This window comes from Marmota flaviventris, chromosome 3, assembly GCF_047511675.1.
Source record: "Marmota flaviventris isolate mMarFla1 chromosome 3, mMarFla1.hap1, whole genome shotgun sequence".
Taxonomy (NCBI): Eukaryota; Metazoa; Chordata; class Mammalia; order Rodentia; family Sciuridae; genus Marmota; species Marmota flaviventris.
Window position 1 is genome coordinate 124,228,393 of NC_092500.1, and position 25,477 is coordinate 124,253,869.

The following is a 25,477-nucleotide window of genomic DNA, read 5'->3' on the forward strand; positions in this document are numbered from 1 at the left end:
TTGGCTTCTATAAAGTGAAAGGGGCCTTCCCACCGCAGGTTATACTTGTGCACCCCATTGATATCTAAGCCTGGGGCCACTTCCCAAGAGACCCAGCTGCTGCCCTTGGGAAGCTTCTGTGCGGAGGGCAGCTTTATGCCATCCTCTGCTGCTTAGTCCCTGAGCATGGAATTCTTTTCATTCTTTTCCTATTTTGGAATTTTCCTTACTGATAAGGGTTGGGTGAGTAATTTCACTCAACAATAGGGTAAGATGACTTGGGAATAATTTCTTGGTGTGCACAAGCCTAGAGAAGAAAGGTCAGGAGCACTGCTGGCCCCAGGTCCAGGCATTCTCACAACAGGACTGCTGAGGACAAAGGCCAGAGGAGGACCTGTGCCACCAGAGCCTGCCCATCCACAGAGTCCAGACCCACCATGTGCTCATCTAGTACCCTGTGTATGGGGGTTGGGCCACACACTTTTGCCAGCTCAGGTGCCCCCAGCTGGGCCCCACCTCCTAGTGCTCTGACTGCCTGGAGAAGCCAGATAGAGGAGAATATCCAGACTGAGTCCAGAGAGGTTGAGACTCCTTCTCCATCATGAAGAGATCTTCTGCTGTCTTTGGATTAGATTGGGAGACTTTCATGACTTAAGGTCACCTTCATGACTTAATAATAAAAAGGAAAATCTGACCTGCATCCTTAAACCCAGAACCCTCAGGTTCTTTTAACTCTAGAACTTCTACCCCCTTCAAACCTGGCACCCAGGAGTTTTTCTCTTCCGCAGTGTCCGGCTGCAGGGCACTTGGTTTTGTGTCGTTCTTACTGATGCTTGGCATTGCCTTACTTAAGGTAGGGATTGAGAGGTGTGGGAAGATGCTGACTGGCCACAGATTGAAGGTGCCATGTCGATTGACCTTCATGCTGAGAAGATCGTGTTGTTCACCAAAGCCCATTCCATGTCTCATCCTCCAGAAGGACTTGTTCTAATATAATCTCCTATATTCTTTAGACATACTTAAAAGGCAAGGGAGAGCCACACCTTTCCATTCATGTTTTATTGATGGGAAACCTAAAGCAATAGAACTTAAACTGAGAATTAACAGACCTGCATTGTAGGAACTCGGTGATGAGGCCAAATCAGCTTCTGCCACTGGGGGTGCAGGCAAGGTTGTGACCACTGCAGGCTGAGGTCCTGAGTGGTCCTTCCCATGCCACCATCTCTACTTTCCCCCCCGCATGTCCAAACTCACTGCCATTGCATGGAGAAAAGGAGAGGGGGGAAAGAGGGGCCTGTCTATACCACAGGCTGTCACAGCTGTCAGGACAGATAACCAAGGTCCCTGGAGAGCAGGGCTCTGACTTAAATGTGCCTCCATTTAGGTGGGCTGACTAACCAAACCTGGTCCCACTCCCAAGTTCAGCTGGCCGCACATCACTCCCCGGGGAAGCCCTGGTACGAGCAGTGAGGGAGCTCAGCTGCCACTGGGAGCAGGAGTTTGGCAGGAGGCCACCTCCATAGCATCTGCTTCAACAGTGCCAGGCCAAGATCTGGACTCATGAGTTAAGGACTGATGTGGATAAGCAAGAGCAAACTCTTGATATGTCATTTGCTAAGTAATGTGGTCTCCCTGGGCATTTTTGTGTGCATATCTATGTAACCAACACCCAAGTAAAAAATGAGATTATTACACTTTGCACAGTGAAGCGCACCTCCCAATTTCTCAGGAGTCTGAGGCAGGAGGATCTTTTGAGCCCAGGAGTTAGAGACCAACCTAGGCAACATTGTAGAGTGAATGAAAATATTGCCAGCCTTCTAGACACCCACCTACCCACCCACCATGTGCTCATCCCTGAGCATAAATCCCTCCCTCTACTAGAGAACACCACTTTCTTTATGATCATTGCTTTCTTATTTTTCCTTTATCATTTTTATGTGCAATAATTACAGTATAATTTTAACTATGGAATCATATTGTATGAATCCTTGTGGCTCTTGCTTTTGTTCATTGTGAGATTCACTCATTGAATTGCATGTAGCTGTAGCTATTAGTCTTCAGAGCTATATAGTATTTTATTGCCTATAAAGTACCCAGGCTGTTTTGCTAGTAGGTAATGGCTTATTCTCAGCTTACTGATATTTTTGGCACATGGATTGATCATACACACCCCATGACTTCTACTACCAGGTGCACGTGAGGGGCAGAGACCAAAGGTGGTCCCAAGTCTTTTGCAAGTCCCCATGCTCTCTCCCAATTAAGTCTTATTAGGCTTCATCATTTTCTTAATTCAGAGACCTTTGTCCTTCAGCATTTAGGGACTGTTTTCCCTGGCAGCCAGGATTATCACCATTTTCATTATCTTGCAGCTTGCTGGAATTGCAGTCCTTGCCATTGGACTATGGCTCCGATTCGACTCTCAGACCAAGAGCATCTTCGAGCAAGAAGCTAATCATTCCAGCTTCTACACAGGTGAGGAGGGAAAACTGTGGTGCTTCTTCCAACTTTGGAGACTCCCTATGGACCCAGGGACTTGGACCTGGGAAAGACTCAGGCCAAATGAGCCAGCCATGTCCCTTTCAAGTTGTACCGTGTTTTTGTGTGGAGAGTTGTGCCCATGAATTTGCATCTAACTGATGTGGTTTCTTTTCATGCTGGCTGAGTTTGGCATTTTGACCATTCTCTGATGTGCAGTTGGCTTTGGCAAAGTTGCTACCGCTCTTGAGGGTTTTTGAACCTCCATTCACATCCCTGATAACTCTCTTCTAATTACATGTCTTCTTAAACTTCATCATTTTCTTAACTCAGAAACCTTTGTCCTTTTTATGCAGTACCAGGAGAGGATGGGTGGCTCTTCTCCCCACTATTTGGATAGGGACTCAGACCCAGAGGAAGGTAATATTAGGGGAGGCTTGGGGGTGTATCTTGGTGGAACAACATGTACCTAGCTTGGGTTTGATCCCCATAACCATTTAATAAAAAATAGGAAAGACTCTACTCAGGTCCTTTGGACCCTGGTGCTTGGGTAAATGCCATGGTGTTTGGTTTAATTTTGCTGTCATTTTCTAAATTGCTTTTCCTTTAGGGGAAGGGTGTGTGATCCTTTCTACACACAAGCTCCCTGGCATTTTTTCTTGTATCCTTCTCTCCCCCTTGTTGCGGGTCCTCTAAAGAGAAAGGAGACAAAGCTTGTCGAGTGAAACTTCCCAGTTTCTAAGTAAACTCAGACTCTGTGGTTCTACTTCATGTGGAGTTTGGGGTGGGAACCATCTTATTTTCTAACAAAAGAAGCTTCCTATTTTTAGGATGATGCTGTCATGTCATGTCATCAGGCTCAAAGTGTAAGTTTGGTCACTTCCTTCCCACCCACCAAAGTTATTTTTGCAAAAGCCGGAGAAAGCAGACCGATGAGGGTTATCTCCAGGCTCTAGGAACAAGATGGCCATGGCTGGCCAGTCACACTGACCTTCCCTTGCCCATCTCCCCGAGACCTGGCTGAAACCAGTTAGGCAGGGAAGGGGTCTTTAGAAACAGCGCATTTGCTTGCCTAGCCCCAGCTCTGTGGATAGTTTTCCTGCTTTTCATTGTTGTTAGCTGGGGGTTTTTTGGGTGTGGTTCCCATTGTCAGAAAGAACTAAGGCAAAGAAAAGCCCAATGTATTTTTTTTTTTTAACTATACACACAGTTTTTAGGGAGCAGGTTTCCATAGTGCCCTGACTTGTTTTAGCAACAGAGCATTTTTGTGACTCTGAGGCAGGCTTGGAATGCCACCCTGTAGAGCAGGAGGGGGTGGAAACCAGAGGGGGCACTTGCACAGAGGAGCAGGGAGTGGGGTACTAAGGGGACATCCTTCACACTCCTTGCCATGGCACACGAGGGAGCCCTGAGCAGGAACATACAGTACCTCAGGCCGTTTTCCTAAGCAAAAGCCCCACAGGTTTCCCATGTGTGTCCCAGAAAAGGTCCCCCATTGTCCCAACCCCCCCGGATTTCCTTTTGATTATTCAGAACTCTTAGGCTAATTCCACATGTTTTTAGATGTGGAAGGAGGGTATTGGCATTTTTGAGCCCCTTCCTAGTGTGTCATTCACAATCCTACACCTACTATTAAATTGTGACCCAGATGCATCCCCATAACTCTGCGAGGAGCAGGGAATGAGTCCCACCTCACAGATGAAGAAAACAAGGTCTGGAGAGGCTCGAATAGCTATCTAAGCTCATGGTCTTCAAAAGGCAGGAGTGAAACTCAAACCTGGGTTGCTTCTTGAATTCTCTGTATAGGTTGTGGGGGAACTCCTCATGCAGTAATTGAAAAAAAAAAAAAAAATCTGCACTGACTGAATGCTTCCCTTTGATGGGGACAGAATGAGGTGCTCTTAGTTCTTTGACATCACACAAATTGTGATCAGGGGAGAAGCACCCACATTCCAGTGGCCCTAGCCAGTGGGACACAGGTGGGAAAGTCACACAAGATGTGATGACCACACTCTCCTGACAGCTTGCTTGACAGGAGCCAGGCTGGCCTCCAAAAGCTCCAAAGGTTCAGATCCTACGGGTCACTACAGGAGTCCTTGGTGGCCAGTGGGCCTACCTGAAGTAACCAGGAAGGTTATTTAAAGACATAATTCCAGAGGCACAGCACTCCCTACCTGAGGTCTAGGAGCTGCTGTTCCGTTAACTCTGCTTACCTTCAAAACAGGTCTATGAATCTTGAAGAAGATTCTGCTTCTAGACTCCCAAGAACCAGGGCAAGTGACACTAGAATATCATCAAGCTGAGTAGCCTCTGGCTGGGTCCTGCCTTTGTGTCTGTCACTGAATACTTGGGGAAGCTGAATAATTGTTATCCATGGGCAAAGGGCCAAGGAGGCTGCTTCTCTGTGTCCCCTTCCCCACTGGGCTGAGACCAGCCTTGTGTGTGAACTCATAGCCTCCCTCCCAGCAGATGAGCTAAGAGTGCCAGCTACACCCTGGCTGCTGTCCTGACATCATGGGGTGACTGGCCCTTGCACTGTGGCATAACTGTCTGCAGGGCCACCCACAGTTTCACCATGTAGCTGACTCTTAAGAAAACCCTAATGACCCAGGGTATCTTTCCTTTCAGAGGGGCACAGTTTACAATGTAGAGAAAGAGTGCGTAACCAGGCAAAGAAGCAAGGGGCTGGGGGAGGATACTTTGCAACGATCAGAACAGGTCATAGTAAGTCCAGAACAGCTGACAACCTTATATGGGCCTTCTCTCCAATTCAGGCCCTGGGAGATTCAGCCCGTCAGCAGTATCCATAATCCCAGGCTGCAAACATGTTGGGGAACTTCATTTTTTTGGTCTCAGGCCAGCGGCTCTTCTTAACTCCTTGGTGTCCTTCCAGAACCATGGCCACTGAATGAGGGAATCCAGGGGGGCTCCATATAGAGGCCATGAAGGTCCACCCCTCCCTGGGACCATCCCCTGCTTATGGGTAGGTGCCTGATGGTTTGGGGAACATGCAGCACTTCATTTGGTTGCTCTGTGCCTCGTTTTCCCTACCTGAAACTGGCACAGCTTGCACACAGGTGCCTCACTAACAGAGTTACTGTACTCAACAAATTGAATTCCACTGTGCTGCGTGTTCATGAAAACAGCCATTCATAAGAGGGAGAGGAATCAAGAGCATTGAAGGACACAGTTAGGGTGTCTATGAACCCCCAATTGAGTTATTTAGAGATAATAACTGTTTTAAGCCAGTGGAGTCCAAAGGCTCTGGTGGAGTTTATTCTCTCCACAAACAGAAGTGAGAAACGCTGTTTGCCAGGTAGATTAAGGCCATGTAGGAGACTGATGTGTGCTCTTCTAGCCTGAGCTGAACTGAGAGCCCTGAGACAGGGGAAAAGAATGCCCTGTTTCTTATGTAAAGGACACCTTGGCACTCATGCCATTGCCACACCAGTCTCTTTTTTTTTTTTTTTTTTTTTTTTTTTTTTTTTGTCTAGGCCTATAATGTCAGCCTGAAAAAAAGCAAAACAAACAACCCTTAAGCAATTTAACATGGTAATGCTCAAGAAAGCCCTGTGACGAACAACTTTTTCCATGAGTCAGACAGAAAGCAAACATTCACTGCTTTATAAAGGGGAACACTTTGTCATTTCACATTACCAGCCTCTGCTAACAAGCTTGGGTTCAGACTGTGAGTAGCTTTCTGATGGGGACATCAGAAAGCACTGGACAGACAGTCCCTTTAAGAAGCAAGCCAAGCCCTGCCGTGGTTCCATGACTGCTTGGGAGGGGGAACTTCCCTGCTTACACATGGGCTACCCTGTAGCCTGATGACCGCTCCTCAAACCCTCAGGGACAGCTGCTGAGGGCCACTGGTTTTCACCCCCACCCAAAAGGGGCTAATGCAAGGACCTCTGAAATCTTCAGCTGTCCAAGAAAGATTTAAAGCCAACCAAGATCCTTTATTTTCAAATCTCCCTCTGCAGAGCTGTAGAATGAATATTTAATATTAACCCAGAGACCCATTAAGAGAATGTTCTCTCTGCATGGGAAATGTTCTTCCCTTTCATAATTTACTTCCTGTTGACCCAACTATCCCAGCTTCTGCCAGGGTCACCAGACTTCTGCGCTGGGATACGGACTTAGAGAAAACACGGCTGTGTATTCTTTCCTACTCGGCTGTGTTTTATATGCTTGTAAATCCTTTTGATCTCTTAATACCCCCCCACCTTTATTCATCCCCTGCTCTGGAGCTCAAAGGAATGACCTCATCCTTTGCTATCTTGCCCCAGTGAGATGAGAAGAAACTGGGGCCATCCTACTGCCTTACTCCCGATGTCCCCATATTAGGACCAAGAGCAGAGGGAGGCCACCCTCCTCCCCAGTGCCCTGTGTTTGAGCTGCACGGCCTTCCCAAGTCCAGTCTGTGGCCCCACTACATTTGACTGCCTAGGAGGATGACTGGAAGACAAGCTGCATTTGTCCCTTTGCCCAGTCTGGGCCAGGCGTGCACTGGAACAATACCTATATTCATACAACATGGGGTTTGCCAGTAACCCCACGTGACTTGACATCACGACAGATGTGGGGAAGAAGGGAAAGGCACAAACGCTCCCTGTGTGCATTCTGCTCGGTGCTGCCCGTAAGCCTCAGCTGCAGGCAGATTGCATGCTCTGTTGCCTGCAAAGCCTCTGCCCTGCGCAGGCTGCAGATGTGGGACAGTGAAGTCACTGTGTCACCTGCCGAGAGTTCTCATCGCATATCCTGCTGTGTATTGTGGGAAAACATTACATCTCTCTACTTCTCAGCACCTACTTGAAGGAAGTCTCTCTGGTCTCAGTTAAAGAATAACAGGGAAAGAGCAGCGAGTATAAAGAGTCCATCACTGTGGTTATTAATAATTGTTACCCAACTCTTGTATTATTGAGATTAATAGCAGCTAGTATTTATTGTGCCCCTGCATATCCTCACAATAGTCCTTGAAGTACAATGCTGAGGATTGAACCCACAGCCTTGCCCATGCCAAGCGCCCATTCTACCTCTGAGCTACACCCCCAACCATCCCATGTTGCAGAAAGACAGCTTATACACAGATTAAGTGACTTCCCCAGGATCACAGAGCCAGCCTTCAAACCCAGGCATTCTAGATTTCAGTAAACAGGTGCTCCCAACATTGCCAGAAGTCCTCCCAAGCTGGGAGAGAATAGGTTCTGTGACTTCTCTGACTTCTTTACTGGTTTTTCTGTGGGGCTTCTGGGGGAGGAGGGTGGGAGTTTGTGCACAGGGGTAGTCCCTCCAGGACAACTGTGGCTTCTCAAGAATATTACTGTAGGACGGGCCCAATGGGCATCATTGCACACTGTGGAATGAATGCGGCCAGGGCTGCTCCACTGTATTCCCCTATCCCAGGAATTTGCATTATTCAGGGCATAGGCAAGAGTAGAAACCTCTGCACTGTCTCGGCTCTTCTCCATTAGCACTGAAATTGAAAACTTAGTAATGGTGTCACTCACCTCCCCCTTAACAGGAAGAGTCCTCTTCACTCTTAACCTAGAGCAACTGCACTGCAACTATAAGATCTCTTCAGTATGCTAAATCTTTTGAAATTTCTAGCAACCAACCTGTTTAATTAGGGAAGGAAATTAAGGTCTGGGGGGGGGGGGAATGTCTTAACTGCTACAGTTAACAGCAGCAGTGTTGGAACTAAAACAAGGGTCTTCTAACACCCACATATGTATCCTTTGCATCAGAGCAAGGCATTTTTATGGTTGACAGCATCTGCCCTTGAGTGTCTCTAACTACACATGCCCAATGGCCATCTACCAGCAGGGCAGGGAGGTGTCAAGGAAGGGGAACTTCTCTCCCTGATGTGGGAGCAGAAAGGTTGAGAGGAGGCATGGAGTCACAAAGTGTAGAAAAGGAATTGTGGGAGCTATCTGGACCTCCCAGCTAACATCTGTGTCCTCCCCTCAGGAGTTTACATTCTGATTGGAGCTGGGGCCCTCATGATGCTGGTGGGCTTCCTGGGCTGCTGTGGGGCTGTGCAAGAGTCCCAGTGCATGTTGGGATTGGTAAGTCTCCTTTCTGTGCTCCCTAGGGCCACCCTCACTCCTCGCCCTTTTCCCTCCCCAAAAGCTCAGCAGGCTACAATCCACTGAACAGGTGGAGTGGGGTGGGGTGAAAAGGATACCCAAACAGCATGAGCTATCCTGGGCCTCCCCATGTTCCTCCCCTGGGCCCTCCCCAGCCACCTGGCCATGCTGCCATCTTGTCTGTGGCCCCCGGGCCCTCCCTGCTGGTAGGCATTGCTCGCCTGCCCTTCTGGATCCCATTTTATCACTTCTCGTAGGCAGCTAAATGCCAGGACTTTGTATTTCCCTTTCTTGAGGACCACGTTTGCTTTTTTTCCCTAAATCCACAGGTACTTTTGCTTTTTCTTGTTGTTCCTAAATCTGATACTCTTCCCCAAAATCCACAGAGTATATTTACTGCCTCTGTTTCCCCAAAGCTTTGTGGGTTTTATGAGTGAGCAGTAGTATTTTATTGCTCACTAACTCCTAACTAACACCCTATAAATACCAATTTGGGGGCGGGCTATGCCCACGCTTTCCTCTGGGAAGGGTGCCTTTTCCTGCCAGAGGTCTCACAGCTCTTCCAGTCTGGAAAATCCTTCCCTGCCCCTTCTAAGCCATTCATTTTTGCCGCTAGATGCCTGTACCCCAGACAGTTGTCATTCTAACTCATTCTAAAACACCCTTAGATTTTTCTGGCTTGTTGTTGTCTGGGATTGTTTTTACCTGGTTGTCCCCCTTTGCCTTCTAGTTCTTTGGCTTCCTCTTGGTGATATTTGCCATTGAAATAGCTGCAGCCATCTGGGGCTATTCACACAAGGATGAGGTAGGTGTTTCCCGTAAGATCTCTTGGGACTGACAATGGTGTGGATTTGAGAATTGGTAGCTGGGGGAGATGAGAAGGGAAGGAGGTTCAGCCTGGGAAACTTAAAAAGATCCTGTCTCAAAATAAAATTAAAAAGTCTGGGGATTTAGGTTGGGATTGGTAAGTCTCCTTTGTAGAGCACCACTGGGATCAATCCCCAGTACTACAAGGAAAAAAAAATATGGCTTTCTATGGGCTGGATACCTTGCTCCTTTCTCTAATCTATAAACATGTTCAGGTGCCACCATGAGCCAAGTGCCATACCAAACACTGTGCAAGGTCCACAGATGCCCAAACTGTGGTCCCCACTTGCAGGAACTTTGCCATCTATTGTGGGAGAAAGATATGTTTGGCAAGCTTTGCAGAGTGATTTATATCCAGAAGTCCCTTGGGATTTTGGAAAGGTGGAGTGAGAAAGAGGAATCTCTACTGGCTTCAAGAAGAAGGGTGCACTGACCTAAATTTTGAATGAGAGAGAGGATTTCAGGAGAAAAGTGGATAGAGACGGGACTTCAGGCAAAAAAGGGGTTTAGGCGAAGCTGAACTTGGGCTTCCCGAGGGAGCACTGAAGAGTTTGGGGTCAGGCTAGGTAGGCCACATCAACACAGTTTTTAGGAAGGGCCAACTTGTCTTGTTCAGCAGGGAAGGGAAAGGAAGAGACATTGGAGGCAGGAACCTATTTTATTGTTTTTGTTTTTAAAAAGAACTACCCAAGCAATAAAAGGTGCAGTCCTAGAAATAGAAAAGGATAATTATGAAAGATGCTGGAAGTTAGTCTGTCAGTTGGGTGCAGGTGAGGGTCAAGGGGACAGAAGTGCATTAAGTAGGGATGCACCCAGGTGCAACAGCATGATGCTAACACACCTTCATGTTCGCTCCCACGCTAACAGCTTAACATGACTCTCCCATTTAATCCTCACAATAACCTATGAGATGTAAAGATTGTTATCAACTTCTGCACTACATGTGCAGAAATGGGCGTACAGAAAGGTAGTCATTTTCCAAAAGTCACAACTATGTGAAAAGAAATGAAAGCCTGAGGAAGCAGCCAAGTTGGGAGTTGGATTTTTTTTTTTTTTTCCTTTTTTAAAATTTGTTAGCGGGAGGAGATTTCATTTAGTTAAGAGGTAGAATGGAAGGAACCAAGTGGAGCTAAAGGGACTGAAAATCTGTGCAAAAGAAAAGGAAAATGACAGGAGTGAGTTCCTAGAAGAGGTAGAGGAGGTAAACGGTGCCACAGAAGCCCTGAGAGAGGCGGTGCTGGTGGCTTCTGTCTACTTGGTGACATTTTTCCAAGCATGGGAGTTTGTTGGCTAAAGATTGAAGAGGGTGAACAAGTAACATGTGCTTGAGAAGAAGTTCGTGAAAAAGCCACCTCCACCACTTTAGGTGTCTGTCCATTTCAGGTGATTAAGGAACTCCAGGACTTTTACAAGGACACCTACAACAAGCTCAAGACCAAGGACGAGCCCCAGCGGGAAACGCTGAAAGCCATCCATTACGCGGTAGGTAGAGTGCAGACCTGCCGCCTTCTCCTGCCCGTCTTCAGAGGGTGCCTGCCTACAGCGTGCTTGGTGTGCCAGCCAGCACACCTCTCCCTCTTATCACCTTTTTGATCATGTCCTTCATCACCGTTCCCGCTTTCTCTCTGCAGTTGAACTGCTGTGGTGTCGTTGGAGGTGTGGAGCAATTTATCTTGGACATCTGCCCCAAAAAGGACATTATCGAAACTATCCAAATTAAGGTAAAGTTAGAAGCAAGCCTCAGGTATCCCTGCCCTGTCACTCTGGGCAAGTCCTTCAAGGGTAGAAGTGGCCATCTTCTTTAGGAAGATGGGCATCCAAGTGCCTCATAAGAGGAGGGACTATAAAGGAAAGGGATAGGGAAGGAAGAGGCAAAGGCGGGGGGGGAGGGGCACATGAAATACACATATATGGAAATATGTCACAGTGAAATCCATCCATTTGTATAATTAACAGGTGTCTACAATTATAATAAAAAGAAAAGCAAACATGAATAAAATAAAAATCAAATAAATAAATATTTCTTCCACTTAAAAGGGTCCCAGAGTGACCGTCTTATTTCTCCCATGCCCTGGGCCCTTTCCTCAAGGGGAGCAATACAAAGACCAGACCAGAGAACTCACAAAGTGCTCAAGCCCCCTGTAGACACTGAGCACCTAAAACTGCCCCCTGATGCCCCAGCCCTTCAGCTATTGAGGACTGGCATGACTTTGAGTCTTGAATGCCTGCTTTAAGAGACCCCAGGGGCCTGGGGCTGTAGCTCAGTGACAGAGCACTTGCCTAGCCTGTGTGAAGCCCTGGTTCATCCCTAGCACTGAGAAAAAAATAACAATAATGGAAACCTCAAGCCGGGCATGATGGCACATGCCTATAATCCCAGCAACTCAAGTGGCTGATGCAGAAAGATCATAAGTTCAAGACCAGCCTCAGCAATTTAATAAAACCCTAAGCAACTTATCAAGATCCTGTCTCAAAACAAAAAATAAAAAGGGCTAGAGATGTAGTACATGGTAAAGTGCCCCTAGATTCAGTATTGAAAGGAAGAAAGAAACCCAAAACCTCTTCCTTCCCTGATGTCTTGCCCAGATTGTGGGCACCACTTCCCATATCTCTCTCAGGTCACCTTTCCATCCAGCAGCCAGGGCATCTCTTAACCCTGAATGTACCTATCCCCACCTGTTCTCTGACCACTAGGGCTCCCAGTGTGAGACAGGTGCTGCTGGAGGGGGGGAGTTGCCCCAGTGTGGGGATTGTGTGTGACCCAGGTCTTGTTTGCCTCCCCAAGTCCTGCCCTGAGGCCATCAAAGAGGTCTTCGACAGCAAGTTCCACATCATTGGTGCAGTGGGCATCGGCATCGCAGTGGTGATGGTGAGTGGCAGAGTCCTCCAGGGCGGGGCTGGCTTTCGGAGTAGATGACACTTATGGAGCACCTGCTCTGACTGGGCACTGTTTGACTAATTACACTTACTAATGTAACCCTACAAGGGGGTGCTATTAATATTTGCATTTTATTGCTAAGTATTAGAGGGCTGGGGGTGTAGTTCAGTGGTGCAAGGCCCTGGGTTCAATTGCATCACTGCCAAAGAAAAGGAAGTGGACAGGTTGACTAAATTGATCAAGGCCTCTTAGCTCATGAATGAAGGATCCACAGTCTGAACTCTGGGTATTTCCGGAATTCATTCTTCTTGCCCTTAAGGCAGTGGTAGTGCCACTGCTCTCGGGACATGTGTCATCGTGTACCTGTTTGTCTTTTTCTTAAAAAAATCTGGTCACTAGAAAAGCCACGGGAGTGAAGTGTTTCATTTTCCATGGTCTGAGGGGCATCCAAAGGTGCGCAGCCAGCAGGAAGACTGAAAGCTTCAAGTATTCCACTTCCCTGCCGATCAGCCCCTAGAAACCATTGAGGGCTGACCTCAAGGTCAGCCGTCTGCCTTCTCTCCCTCATGGAGGAGTGATGAAAACCCTAGGCCTCCCTGGGACAGCCAGGCTCACTCAAAGTCCCAGAATCTTTTGCTTCACCCTTCTTTCTGCCCCTTTGCAAACAGGGCCCCAGAAAAAAATGGCTTCCTTTCTGGGTGGTGATTTGCTTCCTCGTCTGCAGCCAAGAAAGCTTGAAGCACTTCAGTAAAAAGACATAATAACACCTTTAAAAATAGAATTTTAAACACAGATACACAAAGATGAAAGCAAAAGTAGTGGTCTCAGGCTGAGGGTGTGTTTCAGTGGGAGAGCACTTGCCTAGCATTCACAAGGACCTAGATTTTATCCCCAGCCCCACAAAGAAAATTCCTAACCTGTGTGGTCTAGTATTGAAATATCTGGAATCTGAACATTGAATTTTGTTCTGGGCTTATTGGTCTTATCCTGAAAGCTCTCCAGGGAAAATACTTGTGCTGCTTATATTGGCCAACTCTCAGAATTCCTTGAGTCCAGGGGTCCTTCAGCAGTCCTTCCCTTTATCTAGTCTTCATCTCTCTTGCTTCAGCACCCTTTAACTCATTTAACTTCTTGGAATCCATTCCCCTTGTCATTTGTCTTGAACTGAATGGCTCACGTCTTGCCCTTCCCCTCTGCCTTCCCTCAAACAAAACCACCCTGTTCTTCTGTCTTCCAGATATTTGGCATGATCTTCAGTATGATCTTGTGCTGTGCTATCCGCAGGAGCCGCGAGATGGTCTAGAGTCAGCTCACATCCCTGAGCAGGAAAATCCACCCCCAAAGATTGTGGGGGTTTTTTGATTTTTTTTTTTTTTTTTTTTTTTTGCCACTAACATTAGTATCCATTCTGCATTTCTAAACAAAAGTTATTCTGTGTTTGTCATTTTAATGCTTTATTCAGTATTGACATTTGTAGTTCAGAGATTTGGGGGTTTGGTTTGCTTTGGTTTATATTTTTGTTGTTATTGTTTATTTTTGCTTGTATGTTAAGCAGAAATCCTGCAATGAAAGGTACTATATTTGCTAGACTCTAGACAAAAGATATTGTACATAAAGAGAATTTTTTTGTCTTAAATAGATAAAAATATCTATCAAATTTAATCAGGTTGTAACTTATATTACAGACAATTTGATACATAATAAAAGATTATGACAATATCCTGGACTGGTTTTTGGTTTTTGCTTCATTTAATTTTCAAACATTTTTCAACTACTGTTTAACTGCATTTATATGAGAAGTCATTGGAAGATGTGTCTCCCTACTTACTAGTGAAGAAATCGAGGCATGGATTGATTAAGAGGTAGTCGGTGGGGTGGGGGGGCCCAGGGATTGAGCCCAGGACCTTGTGCTTGCTAGGCATGTGCTCTACCACTCAGCTTTTCTTCAATCCTTTTCTTCATTTATTTTATTTTGAGGCAAGGTCTTGCTAAGTTGCCCAGGCTGGCTTCAAATTTGCGATCATCCTGCCCCAGCCTCCTTGAGTAGCTGAGATTTACAGGCATGTGCCACTGCACGGGGCACTCATTGGTTTTATGTAAGTTGTAGAAACAGCCTGAAAAACAGGGAAGGTCCAAAGGCAGAGATAGTCAGCTGCATATTCGTGGGTCCCAGCCAGGGATCTAAGAGTCTAAGGACTTTATTCAACTATGATTTAAACCCACCCAGGGATAAGTGACCTGAGGGTATTTCCCACCCCACCATCCTCTGCCGTCAAGCTGGCTCTGTAGGCCTGAGTATCTAATGTAATTGTCCCCACTCAAGTCTTCACCATCAGACCCCTGGAGAGCTAATTGGATTTCTTTCCTTTTAAATTGGATTTCCCCAAACCATCTGCTTCCCCTGTGGAAATGCAGGCAGGATCCAATCTTATCCCAGGGCAGAATCTGCACTACTTGCAAGGATCCAGATCCAGACAGACCTGACCTGGCCAGGCAAATTTGAGAGGACCAACCCAGTGGGGTTGTTCCAACATCCCTGCAGGGACAGTCTCTAGCACCTATAGAGCTCAGCACAATTCAAGCTGTCCAGCTGCCCCTCATGTCACCCCTGGGGTTGGAGAGACACGTAGATTATTCTCCATTCTTCACACATGAAGAAACAGCCAAAGAGCAGTCTCTGAATTGCCCAGGACTGCAACACTCAAGCAAGCCTAGAGAAGCATGGCTATGGCAGAAAGAACAGACAATAGAAATAGATCCACATTCAGTTTGTGTCTCTGACACTCAACTAGCATGGTTGTTGGGCTTCCGTTCCTTTGTAAGTTGGAGCTAGTAAAACACACAAGGTAGTTTTTAAATGATACATGTTTATTTTTTAAAATAATTTGCACTGGGCATGGTGGTGCACACCTATAATCCCAGCTACTTAGGAGTCCAAGGTAAGAGGATCACAAGCTCGAGGCCAGCCTTGGCAATTTAATGAGACTCTGTCTCAAAAAAAGGTGGGGGGGGTGGGGATAGTGGCTCAGTGTTAGAGCACCCCTGGGTGCAATCTCAAGTACAACAACAAAAAATCCCCTAGATGTAATATTCTATAGAGTGGGGTTCCAGGATTCGTCTGAAAACTAGTCACACAACTCTTGAGGCTTCTTACCATGACAATGCCAGTGGCAGCAACTTCCACAAGCTTCATGAGGAGTTGGGTGTCGGCCAGAGTCACAGTTCTGACATGTGGAATAAGACGGCTTCAATTAAGTTTTCTGGTAGAGTTGTAGCTTATTTCAGTCATGGACAATGGTGAAACTTCTGACCAAAAATGTGAAACACATAAAAGGAAGTCTATTAAGAAGCATTAGAGAGGAGTAGCAGAAGGAGGAAGAGGAAGAGCCATCCACACTGAAACATCAGAGGCAACAATAGACTTAGAGTTCTGTCATTTGGATAGAAGGCAGTGCAGCAGCATTGATCTGGCTACCATTGTTTAAATAAAATGGAGCAAACTGTGTGATCCACTTTGCATAATCTTTGACAGTTGTCAGCAATGAAGAAAGTGAACTGCAGAAGGAAGGGGAAACGCAAAAAAAAAAAAAAATGGTATTCAGCAAATTAAAGTTAATAAGCCTTTGAATCTCTTGGAAACAAACACAATGCCAGTTTGTCAAAACAGACTCAGGGGAACTTATGTGTCATCCACTATGCTCCTGCCGCAGCCAGACCTAAAAAAATAGACCCAAAGTCAGTGGCCACCACTCTTTGGATCAGCCTGCCCTCTGGTTTCCTTCTGAACCGCGTGGAGTTCCGCATCGCCTCCCTCCCTCTCAGATCCTCTACACAATACCCACGCGTCAGCAGACACAACAGTACTTTTGCCCATGGGTGACGTACTGGCCACCTTCTGGGTTTAAAGCAATGGCAGAAAAGGAAGATAACAAATGGCACTTCAGTTAAGTGCAAATCTCCCTCCTCAGGGAGAACCGCACTCCATAGGCCCTAGCTAACACCAGCAACTCTTTCATCATTTTCTCCATGAACTATTAACTATTAACTATTGTTCATGTTGTAATTTATATCTCCTTTCGATTGTAATAGATTGGAAATTGTTAAATAACCTGTATAATCAAGGTCCTGGCAGGAAAACAATACCAAATAGGTAATTTGTCACAGAGAATTTAATGTAGGAAATTAGCTAAATGAGTGTTGAAGGACTGAAAAAGATCACTGAGAGAACAAGGGGGTAATGCCAAAATAACAGCCAGAAGAAACAACCTGACTTCCCTCAACCAGAGGGAAGAGGTGTATTATCAGATCCTAGAAATCTGGAGGAGGGACACATGTCCCAGCTGCTGCTGGTTCTTCTGAGGGCTGATTCTGAGATTACTGAATTCCACCCTCTGAATCCTGAGCCTGGAATTTTTAAAACCTTCCCAGCCTGAGGCTCAGAAATGCTAGCCAACAAATAATGTTAAAAAGAAAAAAAAATGCTCAATATCATTAGCCATCAAAGAAATGCAAATCAAAACCATAATGGGATACCATCTCTCCCCCAGTTAGGCAATTATGGGGAGAAGAGAGGGGGGGGGGAAGAAAAAAAGAAAGAAGGAAGAAAAAAGAAAAGAAAGGAAGGAAGAAAGAGAAAAGAAGAGATGCTGGCAAGGATGTAGAAAAAAAGGAACTCATACACGTTAGTTGAGAATGTAAATCAGTACAAACACTATAGAAAACAGTATGAAGTTTCCTTGAAAAACTAAAAATAGGTCTCCTATAAATCTAGCTATCCTACTCCTGGGTATATACACAAAGGAAAGAAGTCAGCACCCAGGGACACCTGCATGCCCATGTTTACTGAGGCACTATCCACAATAGCTAAGAGATGGAATCAGCCTAGGTGTCCATCAACAAATGAATGGATAAAGAAAATGTGGTGTATATGTACAATGGTGTATTCTTCAGTTAAAAAGAGTGAATCCTGTCATCTGCATCAAAATGCTTAAAACTGGAGGATATTAGTGAAATAAAGACAAGTACCATATGTTTTCTCTCACATGTGGAGATTTTTTTTAAAAGTCAACATGAGCCAGGCATAGTGATACATGCCTGTAATCCCAATTTGGTAGCCTTGAAGACTATAGGCTAGAGATTTCAAAGAAGTGAGTCCAGTCACACCTGGAAACCTGTGTTGATAATGCGCTGCTTTGCCTCCGGGACTGGTCAGGGTTCTGTCACATACCTTCAGGTTCCAATGAAGTCACTGGTTATGAGCTGTCTATTTCATTGTTAACTCTGCAGTGGGGGAGGGGGCTTAACCCTGTCAGCCTAACACATTTCTATCTCCTGCTCTCAATGGGAGACTGTGAGATTCATCCTGAACCACCCCACTCCCACCACCACCCCCACCCCCGTTCCTGCAGGTGGTGATAGACCTGCAGAGAGAGCCTAGCATGCACAACAGTTCCAAATTAACTCTGGGGAGGCTGGGTGCAGTGACACGTGAGACTGAGGTAGGAGGATTGCAAGTTTGAGGCCCACCTATTCAATTTAGTGAGATCTTGTCTCAAAATTAAAAAAAAAAAAAGAAATGATTGGGGATGTAGCTCAGTGGTAAAGCACCCTGAGTCAATCAACAGTACAAAAAATAAACAAATTAATTCTGGAGAACACAAAATAGAGTCACACACATTCAAGGTCCTCTGTACTCTTGTCCTTTTACACCCAAATTTAGATACCTCTCCACCCCAAATGCAGGCTCCAACCCAATGGGTTTTCCTTTGCATCAGCATTTAAACTTAACACACACTGTGCCCACCACCATCTACTAAAAGTCCCTTCCTCTCTTCCCCTCAAGATATTTTGTTCCTTTCGAGGCACAGCTCAGATCCTCATCACCCATCACAGCTATGGCAGAGATCCCTGCTGCCCGCTACTTGGTGGGTGCAGTTGGTGCTAGCAGTGTCTGCCCAGCCAGTCTCCTTGCTTGGGTGAGGGACTAGGTGATCACTTCTTGCCAGTAAAATAAAAGAAGTAGCAATAGGCTGAACTTGCAGTGCAGAAGGTTCAGTGGAGGGAATCCGAGGCCCTGAAGGAAGGAAGAAATGATCTTGGGTCCTGGAAATGACCACACAAAGCCAGGTTGGCAGGACTGATGGTCAAGTGCATGGGTGGGGATGCAGCTGAAAATATTTTGCATTATTTTAAGCTCTGAATGTTCTGGGCTTATCTGTGATAGCAGTTAACCTGATACCTCTAGCTGCTGCCTACCACTGCTTCCCTTCACTTTCTTTTACTTACCAGCAAGGCCAGCTGATGCTACACCTTACCTTAATTGGTTAGGATGCTATAGGCCATAATTATTAGAAGCCTAAAGTCAAAGATTTTTAAACAATAAGGAACTTGTGTCACATACAGAAGTTAAGAGGTAGGGGAGTTCCATGGTTGACTATCATCACCACATTGGCTTTTTGTTCCCTTGTGGTCACATGGTGACTGCAGCAACTCAAGAGTTCATCTCATCTCACAATGTCTATGTCTAAAGACTAGAAGGAAAATGTTCCTTCCTGGTGTCTCTTTTTTTAAGAATATAAAGATCATTACAGGAATTCCTCAGGAGACTTCCCTTCTCATCTCATTGGCCAGAATTGATCATTCTCCCAATCCCAGGGCTGGGTAGGGTCCAACCTCACCTAAGGCACGTGGCCTAGGGATCAGTAGGACAAACTGACAGAACAAGCCCTAACCTGTAGGCCAGATTCTTATGTCCCATACTTTCCTCATCTCAGCCTGAGTAAGGTGTAAATTGCTGGGCAGGATATCTGTATTCTGAAGCCACCAAGATTTTATAGAAGTCATGTTAGAGAGATACATGAGGATATTATGTTAGTTAAATAAAGAAAACTTCAAGTGGGAGTAGGGGAGCAGCTCTGTGGTGGAGTGCTTGCCTAGCGCATAGAGGATCTGGATTCAATCCCCACCACCACAAATTTTAAAGAAAAAAACAGAAAAACTTCTAGAAATGACAGGAGTCTAGAGGAGTGGTACACACCTGTAATCCCAGCAATTTGGGGCCTGAGGAAGTTTGAATCCAACCTGAACAATTTAGGGAGACTGTCACAAAATAAAAAGTGCTGGGATGTAGATGCAGTTCAGGGATAGAGTACTTGCCTCACATGCAGGAGGTCCTGAGTTCCATCCTTAATATCACCAAAAAAAAAAAAAGAGGAAAGAAGGAAGAAAGAATGTGGAGTGACCTAGAAGCCTAAATGATTACAGTTAGGAAATCACTAGTCTCAGTTTCGTCACTTGTCACATACAGATAACCATCTAATCTCTAAAGTCTCACATTCTATGGTTGTAATCTTCTGAAGCCAGGAGCCAGGTCTTCATTTTTCCCCTATAATCCCAGGGGTGCAGGGTTGACATTCATACTCTAATTCTTCAACTCTGTAAATGATACATAGCAATGTGCAGCAGTACTACCCATGAGTTCTGAATGTCACACTGTGAGGGTAGTCTGGAAGAGTAAATCAAGGAACTGGTGAGGGAGGCTGAGGGTGCAGAGACAGAATCAAGTTCAAATCCTGCCTCAGTCACTCCCTGAGTGTCCTTGGGCAAGTCACATAACCTCTAAACTCCTGGCACTCCTCTAGACCATAGGGGCAATTTCCAGGCTACAGGGTAGCAACCTAATAGGGCACACAGTTGGGCTGAGTCCATGATGACCCACCTGGTTATTATGTCACTAATAAGCAGCCTTGAAAAGAGCAGGAGGCATAATTGAAGAAACTGGCACCAGGGCTGGACCCTGTGGGCTGGAGGCAGGTTGCTAGGGCTACTAACTCAGGCTGGGATGGGCTGGTGAGCAGAAAGCCAGCTGCAGGTTGAGGTGCAGGGAAGGGCAGGAAAGAGTTTGAAATTGAAGTCTCAAAACAAGGAGTAAGGGCCACCTTGAAACAATCACCTGCAGACTCCTGCAACATTTCCTGAAGATTTGGGGCCCTGGTAAAAGAATTTTCTCTCTGGCACCATCCCTTCACAGTTTTGGGGAATTCGAGAGTACAATAAAATCCTTTCATTTGGGGCTGGGGGTACAGCTCAGTGGTAGAGTACATGCTAAACATGCACAAGACCCTGGTTTCAATCCCCGGCAAAAAAAAAGAAAAGAAAAAAATACTTCTAATGGTCTGGCCTTTCAGTTGTTTGACCATAGCCAGTGGCATTCAAACTTGTTTGTCTATGACACAACCATACATGTGGCCCAGTGCACGCGCGCACACAAACACACACCATATGTAAATACCTACATCTACATATTCATAAATGAGATGAAACTTATGATGATACTTATCCTTGCTACAGGCAGTGCTCTCTGTTATTTTCTATTCTATTTTATGTTTATAAATGCTGGTTGCAACCCACTAACTTAATTGTGTGACCACTAATGGGCTGTGTCTCTTGGTTTGCAAAATACTGCCTTAGACTTTTTCATTACACGGCTCCAATTTTAGAGATCAAAAAGTTGAAAAGGAACCAGTAACAGAAACTGAGAAGAAGTAGCCAATGAGATAGAAAGAGACAAGAAAACTTTCATTAGCTCAATCCAAACATCACACCCTTTTTTCCTTTCTTTCTGTACTGGGGATTTAACTCAAGAGTGCTTTACCACCAAGCTACATCCCAGGTCTTTATTATTTTGAGACAGTCTCCCTAAAGTCTCCCAGGCTGGCCTCGAACTTGTGATCTTCCCACCTCAGCCTCCCAAGTTACTGGGATTAGAGGCATAAGCCACCACACCCAGCAAGCATCAGACTCTCTAATCTCTTTCCTGTAGAAAGTTTGAAGTATTCGTTCAGGATCATCTTCTTCTCAATAAGGAAACAGAATCTCTCTTTCTCAGGTTCTAAAGTCATTCAAGAGGGCCATCCCAGGGTTGGGACTGTAGCTCAGTTAGCCTAGCATGCCCATGGTCCTAGGTTCTATCCCCAGTACCACAAAAAGAAAAAAAAAAAAAAAAAGATAGGGAGATCATCCCAGTAGAATTTAGGGCTTTCCTACTATTGCTTTGTGTACTCTTTCAATTACAAAATAACTCAGAATAGCTTTAGCCCAATTTAACTAGAAAAGACCACCATACCATAATGTACAAATACAATCTCAGCCAGCAGCATCTACCCAGGGTACCAATGGACCATTGTGGGAGAGACAATATTGTGTCCTTTCCCTGAATGTGAGAAAACAAAATACAACACTGGCTGGGGAGGGAAGCTCAGTGGTTGAGCTTGTGATTCATATGCCCAAGGCCCTGGGTCCAATCCCAAACACCAAAAATAAATAAATAATACAAAATTTTTAAAAATGCATAAAACTGGAGGAAAAGGAACATGTGATATTTAACTCATCGACTTGGCTCAGAAACCTATGGGGAATAAATATAAAAACATCCTGGAATCAGTTTCTTAAGATATCTATCACTTTGCTGGGCACAGTGGCACAGTCATATAACCCCAGCTACTCAGAGGCTGAGGTAGGAGGATCCCAAGTTCAAGTCTACTCTGGGCAACTTAGATTCTATCTCAAAAAATAAAATTTAATAGAGGGTCTTGAAGCTCGAGGTAGCTCAGTGGTAGAATGCTTGCCTAATATGTTTGAGGCCCTGGGTTCAATCTCCAGCATCATAAAAAGGAAAAAACCTCTCTCTCTAGTTTTATAAACTCTCAACTCAAAACTCTTTAGAGTCCATACATTGCCATTTTCAGTATATCTAAAATTCTATTACCATCAGGTCTCATGCATTGAATTCTCCTGAACTTACTTCTAGAGTCTACTTTATACAGTTTTATCCACTTTACTTCAAATTACCCAAGAAGCAACTCTTTTTCCTGAACTCACAGGCTCTCTACCACTGAGCTACATCCCCAGCCCTTTTTATTTTTTATTTTGAGACAGGGTCTCCCTAACTTGCTGAGGCTATTCTCAAACTTGAAACCCTCCTGCCTCAGCCTCCTGCAACACTGGGATTACAGGCATGTACCACCATGCCTAGTAAAAGCAAGTTTCAGTCACCATGATAATAAAGTTCCCTCTGATTTAACCCAAAAAAAGGCAATCTGAAGCAATTTCAGTGTTAGTCAATCAGTTGTTTTTCTATTGACCTATCTCCCTGTCTCAACCTTACAAACTCTGAAATGACCAACCCACTTTTTGTCCTAGTTCTGCTTTTTTCAAGCCCTTCTCCAAAACCAACCTCCTTTGCTGACCGTCAGAAATTTGTTATAGAACAAACTATTGCCTTGACTCAAAAATAGAAAACAAAGCCAATCAAGATCGTGAAATTAAATTCTTACAATCTTGTCCTGTGATGGTGTTATGGTTTAGATATGAGGTGTTAGCCAAAAGTTCACATGTGAAACAATGAAGAAAATTTATAGAGGTGAAATGATTAGGTTATGAGAGCCTTAACCTAATCAATTCATTAATCCCTTAATAGGGATTAACTGGGTGGTTAATTAACTGCAGGCAGGTAGGTTATGGCTGGAGGAGTTGGGTCATTGGGGGTATACCTTGGGCATATATATTTTGTCTTTGTTGAGCACAGCCCTCTGCTTCTTGATGCCATGTCCTGAGGTGCTTTCCTCCTCCATAATTCCCTTCTGCCTTGATTTTCTGCCCTCTTTCTGCACAGAGCAGTGGAGTTAGCCATCTATGGACTGAGACCTCTGAAACTATGAGCACCAAATAAGTTTTCCTTCTCTAAAATTGTTCTTGTCAGTCTTTTCATCACAGTAGAAGAGAAAGCTGACTCAAACAGTAGCTCATAACAATAATCCATGCATTGGTTCATTCAATAGTTACTGAGGGCCCACTGTCACTCAGTGCCAACTACTATTCAAGGTACTGGAGACGCAGCAGGAAGCAAAGTGCAGCCTTGCTGGGAAGTGCATCTGAGGGGGAAGGTAAGTGGGGGTGGGGGTGAGCAGCAATACGAAAATAAGCAGGAGGAACAAGATGCAGGGTACACACCTGTAGTACTTGGGAGGCTAAGGCAGGAGGATCACTTGAGCCCAGGAGTTTGAGGCCAATCTGGGCAACATGGTGAGACCACATTTCAAAAAGAAACAAGAGGGTTAGGGGTGTTACTCGGTATAAAGATTTGGGTAGCATGTGTGAGTCCCTGGTTCCAACCCCAGCACACAAAAGCTGGAAAGAAAAAAAGAAGGAAGGAAGGAAGGAAAGGAAGAGAGAGAAATAGAGAGATGGATAAATGGAAGGAAGGAAAATTTAAAAAGCTAGGAGAACTGCCTAACACATAGAATATCTAATTAAAAATTATGGCCAAGCAGGGTGGCAAAGGCCTACAAATCCCAGCGGCTCTAAAGGCTAAAGCAGAAGGGTTGAAAGTTCAAGGTCAGTCTTCACAATTTAGCAAGGCCCTAAGCAATTTAGTAAGACCCTATCTCTAAATTTAAAAAAAAAAAAAAGTTGAAGAACTAGGGATGTGGCCCAGTGGTTAAATACCCCTGGGTTTAATATCCAGTACCAAAAAAATTATGGAATAAACCAGATGCTGTGGCGAATCCAAATAATCCCAGTGACTCGGGAAGCTAAGGCAAGAGGATTACAAGTTCAAGGTCAGTCTCCATTTAGTGAGACCTTGTCCCAAAATAAAAAGTAAAAATGGCTGGGGATGTGGCTCGGTGGTAGAGCATTTGTGGACTCAATCCTTAGTACTGCTGAAAAAATTTTAATAAATAAATATGGAATGAATACACTAAATGAATTAATACTCCTTGTCCAAGGACAAAATTACAGTAAAGTTAGCTTAATATCTCAGATTGATCTTATTTGTGATTCTAGAATCAGGCAACACTCTATTCCATGAAAGAATGAGCACTCAGATGGGCCCCCTGCAGGCATTTGGTATTATAAACAGACAAGGGCCAAGGAAAGAAGAAACAGAACAAGACTAATTGGTCATTCAAAGTTACTTTCTTTGCAGCCAGGGACCTGGAAACAGAACAGGAGGAAAATAACTGATTACTTCAGCTTACCTTTTTTGTGTTAAGGCAGAGGAAACTTCATTATCATGGTGATTGGAACTGTCCTATTTGGGAACTTTGGCTATTCTCTAAGGTCAGATAACAACTTTGTTTCTGTAGGGTAAGTGGAACTTGAATAACCCCAATTTTATTTTTATCCTGGTCCATTGGGGCCTAGGACGGGAGCTTAGTCCAAAACACAGCCTCCTGTGACTTTTATTTAACAATAGTGAGTGTTGGAGTCAGGAATTAAGCCACGCCTACTTGCCTCTTTAGTACACAGCACTGACCTCCTGCCCCTGCACCTCTCAAGAAACCAAAAGCTTTCAGAGCCTGGGAGTCTGAACTCCAGGGTGCTCAATGTATAGCCTGCAATATCCCTAACAAGGAGCAGATGCCTCGGAGGCATGGAAGGCAATCAGTACTAGGGCCCAGATTATCCCCAGCAGAAGGGGATGGACTTCACATGACTGTCCAAGTACACCCGAGCCTAAAGATGTACCAGGATGTCAAGTGCAATTTTCAGAACAGGCCCTCCTGCCTTCCGGCCAGGGTGTTCACTTCCTGTGAACAAGTCACAGGAAGATAAATGGCAAAGTCATTTAGAATCAAAGCCTGGAAGTCTGCAGCTGAAGTGATTTGGGATCTTCCCTCACAGGAGAAAGTCCGGGGTAGACAAGTAGAGGTGGCTCTCTGATCTGGTAAGCACTGGGAAAGGCAGTGCCTGACTTCAGTCATTGCCTCATTCTAGCTTCTGCTGGAGAAAAAACTGCACCCCACCCTCACAAGGGCACCTCTCATATAGCACCTGCCTACTCCCAGGACACCCAGAGCCAGGCCAGAATCAACATGAAGACTCAGGGAGAGGGAAGTAGAAGTTCATTGCAAAAGAAAATGGGAGAGCTGGGCGTGGTAGCGCACACCTGTAATCCCAGTCACTTGGGAGGCTGAGGAAGGAAGATTGCAAGTTCGAGGCCAGCCTCAGCAACTTAGTGAGGCACTATTCGACTTAGCAATACCATGTCTCAAAATAGAAAATAAAAAGAGGAAGGCAGTTAAGCATCAGGGAATAACTCAGTCATTAAGTATCACTGGGTTTAAACCCTGGTACAAAATAAAGAAAAGGAAAGAAGGAAGGAAAGGGGAAGGAAGGAGGGAGGGAG

At 45.2% G+C, this 25,477-nt stretch overlaps 1 protein-coding gene across 1 annotated transcript in view; it reads left to right on the forward strand.

Moving 5' to 3' along the window:
• Positions 1-14,007, forward strand: part of Cd9 (CD9 molecule) — a 31,402-nt gene extending 17,395 nt beyond the window's left edge. Inside the window, exons 2-8 of the mRNA XM_027951262.2 lie at positions 2,349-2,451; positions 8,425-8,522; positions 9,274-9,348; positions 10,794-10,892; positions 11,042-11,131; positions 12,196-12,279; positions 13,526-14,007. Of these exons, the coding sequence (XP_027807063.1) occupies positions 2,349-2,451; positions 8,425-8,522; positions 9,274-9,348; positions 10,794-10,892; positions 11,042-11,131; positions 12,196-12,279; positions 13,526-13,591 (615 nt within the window). The 3' untranslated portion in view covers positions 13,592-14,007. The remainder of the gene's footprint in view (positions 1-2,348; positions 2,452-8,424; positions 8,523-9,273; positions 9,349-10,793; positions 10,893-11,041; positions 11,132-12,195; positions 12,280-13,525) is intronic.
• Positions 14,008-25,477: the final 11,470 nt, after the last annotated feature.